Source organism: Phyllostomus discolor, chromosome X, assembly GCF_004126475.2.
Source record: "Phyllostomus discolor isolate MPI-MPIP mPhyDis1 chromosome X, mPhyDis1.pri.v3, whole genome shotgun sequence".
NCBI classification, from domain to species: domain Eukaryota; kingdom Metazoa; phylum Chordata; class Mammalia; order Chiroptera; family Phyllostomidae; genus Phyllostomus; species Phyllostomus discolor.
In genome coordinates, this window is record NC_050198.1 from 106,342,503 (window position 1) to 106,347,416 (window position 4,914).

Sequence of the window (4,914 nt, forward strand, 5' to 3'; positions counted from 1 at the left end):
ATTATTACCCTTATAAGAAAAGATACCAGAGAGCTTGCTGTGTGTGTGTGTGTGTATGTGTGTGTGTGTGTGTGTGTGTGTGTGTGCGCGCGTGCTGAAGACATTGGTCCATGCTGTTTTTGCTACGGCTGCCTGAGTTGACTAATTTTACCAGCCAAGCCTTCTAGTAGGAGAAGCTTAGGGAGAAAGAGAGATTGCAGTCCAGGTATCATTTGTCACCTTACAATATTGAGGACTAGTGAGTACATGGCCTTTCAAAAATTACCTATGTTTCTACCACTATTATTTTGATGTTGCTATTTAGACATCATCAGAAAAAATCACCTTGACAGCTAAGAAATTCTGAGGATATATTTTTGAAATGCTCATTTCAATTCAAATCTTCATTTGCTTATTTTTCCCATCCCGTGAGTAGGCAATACTGGACCTCTTACCCTCATTATCTAAAGATATTTCAACCACGATGAGAAATGACTATTTTCCCTCATTTGTACCTTCAGTTTTCACATTTCCCTGCCTATTCCAGAGCTGTATCTTCTGCTTAGACTGTGTTTCCCTCCCTTCTCTACTTGGAGAATTCGACTAATTTTTGAAAATCCAGCAAAGACTGCCTTCAGTGTGAGATCTTCCCTAGAATTCAGTTACCCTTGCTTTATTTACTATACTGTAAACATTTTCTTTATTTTTTCAACCCCCAGAGGATATAATAATGCATTGTAATGAAGTAAGTGATTAATGATAAATGTTTGGTGGATGAATGTACATATGAAGGAATAAACTACATATAAGCTACTGAAGACTATAAATGTGCCCGTACAACTTGCACTTCCCTTTCCTGTTTTTCATTAATATATGCTTGAATTCTTTTTTTTAAATAATTTCTACCCCTGATAAGGAATTTATTTTAAGGGGTTTTTTTTTTTAGATTTTTTTAAAGATTTTATTTATTTATTTTTAGAGAGGGAAGGGAGGGAGATAGAGAGAGAGAGAGAGAAACATCAATGTGCGGTTGCTATGGGTCATGGCCTGCAACCCAGGCATGTGTCCTGACTGGGAATCGAACCTGCAACACTTTGGTTCGCAGCCCGTGCTCAATCCACTGAGCTACGCCAGCCAGGGCTAATATATGCTTGAATTCTTTAAAACATGAGGTTTTTTGTCTATAATCAATGAGACATGGTTCTCCAAGGACTAGTGTCTATAAAGTAGCTTCTTACATTTTATATCATAGGTACAAGTAAATGTTTTAAGAAGCCTAATTCATTTCATTTTAGGGGGACAGTAGAGAATAATGGTTAGCTTCAGGGTCACGTTCACACCTAATTACTGCTTGAAGACTTTTTTTTCTAAAAAAAATTATATCATTTGTCTACTCTCACTGTCTTGGCCATAAATATTACCAATGCAACCAAATTAGGCAACTAAAACCAAACTCTGTAAGTCAGGAATGAAACTTCTCATCTTTAATGGAATTTGGAGACTCCAAGCTTCACAATTAGCTAATGACATTTTTGACTTGCGGGGTTTGCTATGGACCATACAGTACACAATTTTTTTATGGCTGCTATTCTAAGCCATCACGTGTAGAGCGGTTGAAACCTCTCTCACTTAATCTGTTTTAACCTCATATGTTGATCATGAGTCAGTCAGGGAGGGTCAGCCAGCTGACTGATGAACTCCAAAGAAGTTGTACCGGGCACTGGAGGGGGACTACCCACTCATATTACTTCATTTCTGAATAATTAGCATCATGATTTTAGTCACTAAGGATATGACTCGGGGCATCGCCGGATACAAATGTACTCAACAGATGATTTGCCATATGTTTTTGTATTCTTCCACGGTGGATAATGTCCATATGATTGATCGGAAGTCATAGAAGCACTTCATATTTACTCAATTCTCACTAAATGAGTCGTATGCAATTTTATGACTGCAGCCATATTTCCATCAGGCACCCTCAAAAGGAACCAGGGATGCTCACAGCCATCCTGTTGCGTGTATTTTATTAGCTATACTGTGTTCAGGCCACATGACTTTTTAACAAAATATATTAGCTTCTAATAAATTATCTATAAATGCTGGTAGTTACAGTTCCATTAGGCAGAGCCTTATCACTGCTCTAATAAAGTCTTAAGAACCATTTCAAATATTCTTTAAATGTTAAAATGAAATCTTTTTGTGTGTGTGTGTGTGTGAAATGCTGTTGAATGGCCTGGAGCCATAAGGAAAACAAAGCAAAAACAGCACTTTACACGCCGCATGAATTGAAACCCAAATAATAAAACCATCCCTATATCAATTTCAAAACACTTTTAAATTGTCTCAACAGGAAAACACAAAATGATTTTGAAAAGAGAACTTAGGAAGAGCAACCCTTTAAAATGCAAAGTTTTACCCTGTAAAACGCAGCTGAACTGAACTCTAAAGTAAAAATAAAATCACTTCTTGCTCTGAAGTTCTTTCGGAAGAGAAATTTTCGGAGCGAGTTTCTGAGAGAAACGCTGATAAGCGGCACAGGTCTTGCCATTTTCTGTCTTTTTACAGGGAACAGATGAATTCCACCTCTTCTACCAACTAAACAAATCCAGAAAAAAAAATACACGAAATACTCTCTCTCTCAAGACACTGAGCATCAGGGAACAAAGGACTCCCTTGCTGGAGACGGGGAACAAAGAGGTGAAGTCCAGCGAACAGTGAGCAGCCACAGCCGGGGGACCTCAGGAGCTGGGGAGATGGAAGAATGGACAACCTGAAGGTATCGAGGCTAGCACAGTTCCCTGGAGACTGGCAGGGAGTTCCTCTCCGAGGTTCACTTTGGCATCACATTACTTTGTTTTTCTATTCCTGATTGATGTTTATTTTTGTGAGTGTGTATCTTTGTGTACTTTTCAGAGCGGTCACTACGGTCATTGGAATACTACTTGGCCATAGAAAAAGAAGGAAATCTTCCCCTCCGGGACCGCATGGATGGACCTGGACAGCATTATACGAAGTGAAAGAAGCCAGTCACAGAAAGACAAACACCACGTGATCTCTCAGTCCTATGTGGCATCTAATGAACAAACGGAACTACCAAGGAGAATAAAGACAGAATAAATGACAGGTGGGGGCGGGGGAGGCTACACAGCAAACAAAAGGACAAAGGACTCGTGGACATGGACAACAGAGTGCTGATTGCAGGGGGAGGGGGTATGAGGGGACTAAAAGGTAACATAAAAAATATAATAAGATTAAATTTAAAAAGAGTAAGCAAAATTGTTAGAAGTGACAACTGTTAGGGAACTTGACTTACCAACCTAATGTAGGCCAACGCCCTGTTCAGTCCATCCACGCATACCACAGGATCCCCCCACGCCCCTCCATGGTGCTCCCCGTCCTCCATTCCCCTCTCAGAACCCTCCTGCTTGTCCATTCCCCTCCCCCCCCACGTCCCGCAATGGTCCCTCCCACCTCCCACCCTCCCGTGCCCCTCGATGGTCCCTCCCGCCCTCCCCTGCATTCCCCTCCACGAACCTCTGTGCCCCTCCAGAGCCCTGCACTGGCCTGCACTGCCCTCCACTGCACCCCATGCCCCTCCATCTTCTCCATTCCCCTTCAACCCCCCCATTCACCTCCATGGTCCCTTCCACCCTCCATGCCCTCTCATTGTGCACCCCCCACCCTGGCCCTGCCCCACTGATTTCCTGACATCATCATCAGGCCCTTGTGACGTCACAGAGCATCCCCCGCCCCGCCCACGCAGTGTGCACAGCAGGGTCGAGGGCTGAGGCAGGCTGCCCGGCGAGAGGAGCTGGTCCTGTCGCGGGGCGGTGTGTCCACGGGCAACGCAGCCTTGGGGCCCAGGTTCTGAGCGGCAGACCCAGCGGTGGAGGACGGAGAGATGGACGAGCTGTGGATGCAGGAGATAGACTTGGACGAGCCAGAGATGGACGACGCAGACCTGGAGGAGCCAGAGACCACTGGCACACAGGTGAGCAGGAGCCCCTCAGGTCCTGCAGGTCCAGGTGAGTCCCCAGGTGAGTCTCCCTCCCCTCCCCCCCCCACCGTCCATGTCCCCCACACCCCCTGGCACCCCACAGCCCGGCTCCAGCCTTCTTACCCACCCACTGACCTGGGGGTGGCTGCCCCTCTAACCCTGGCCCCCCTAAGCGACGTCCACCCTAACCCATGGGCCCCCCGACCTGTGGTCCCTCCACCCCCCCGTTGTCCCTCCCAGGACATCCGGGCCATCCCTGCTCCCTTGGATGCGTCCACGGCTCTGAGGCGCCTGCGCAAGGAGCTGACGGACATCACCAACGACCCCCCGCCCATGTGCTCCGCGGCGCCGGTGGACGACGACCTGTTCACATGGAAGGGGACCATCACGGGCCCCGCGGACAGCCCCTATGAGGGGGGGGTGTTCTGCCTCAATATACAATTCCCACGCAATTACCCCTTCAGGCCTCCGCAGATTTACTTCACCACCCCCATCTACCACCCCAATATCAACCGCAGAGGCTACATCTGTCTGGATATTTTCAAGTCCCAGTGGTCCCCCATAATGACCATATCCAAACTCTTGTTGTCCATCAGCTCCATGCTATGTGACCCCAACCCCGATGATGCCTTTGTCCCCTCCATTGCCAGAATGTACTTAAGGGACAGGGACGCCTATGATACCATGGCCCGAGCGTGGACCAAGAAGTATGCCATGTGAGTGACGGGCAGATGATAACCCCTCACCTCAATAAAGCACCTGGCTGTTCAATCTGCTTTTTGATTGCTATGGGGGGGGTGTCCTTTCCCCATCTTGCATGTGCCACATCTGGGTGTGGGTGCGTGGGGGAGGCATGGGGGTGGGGGGCAAGGAGGGCAAGGTCAGGGGATGGCTGAGTGGGAGGAGAGAGGCCAGTTTTCATGAGCATTTTACTG

General features: G+C 46.8%; 1 protein-coding gene across 1 annotated transcript; it reads left to right on the plus strand.

The window, feature by feature from the left end:
• Positions 1-4,273: 4,273 nt before the first annotated feature.
• Positions 4,274-4,699, plus strand: LOC114505269 (ubiquitin-conjugating enzyme E2-17 kDa-like). Its single transcript, XM_028523165.2, has one exon. The coding sequence runs from the start codon at positions 4,313-4,315 to the stop codon at positions 4,697-4,699; it is 387 nt and encodes a 128-aa protein (XP_028378966.1). The 5' UTR covers positions 4,274-4,312.
• Positions 4,700-4,914: the final 215 nt, after the last annotated feature.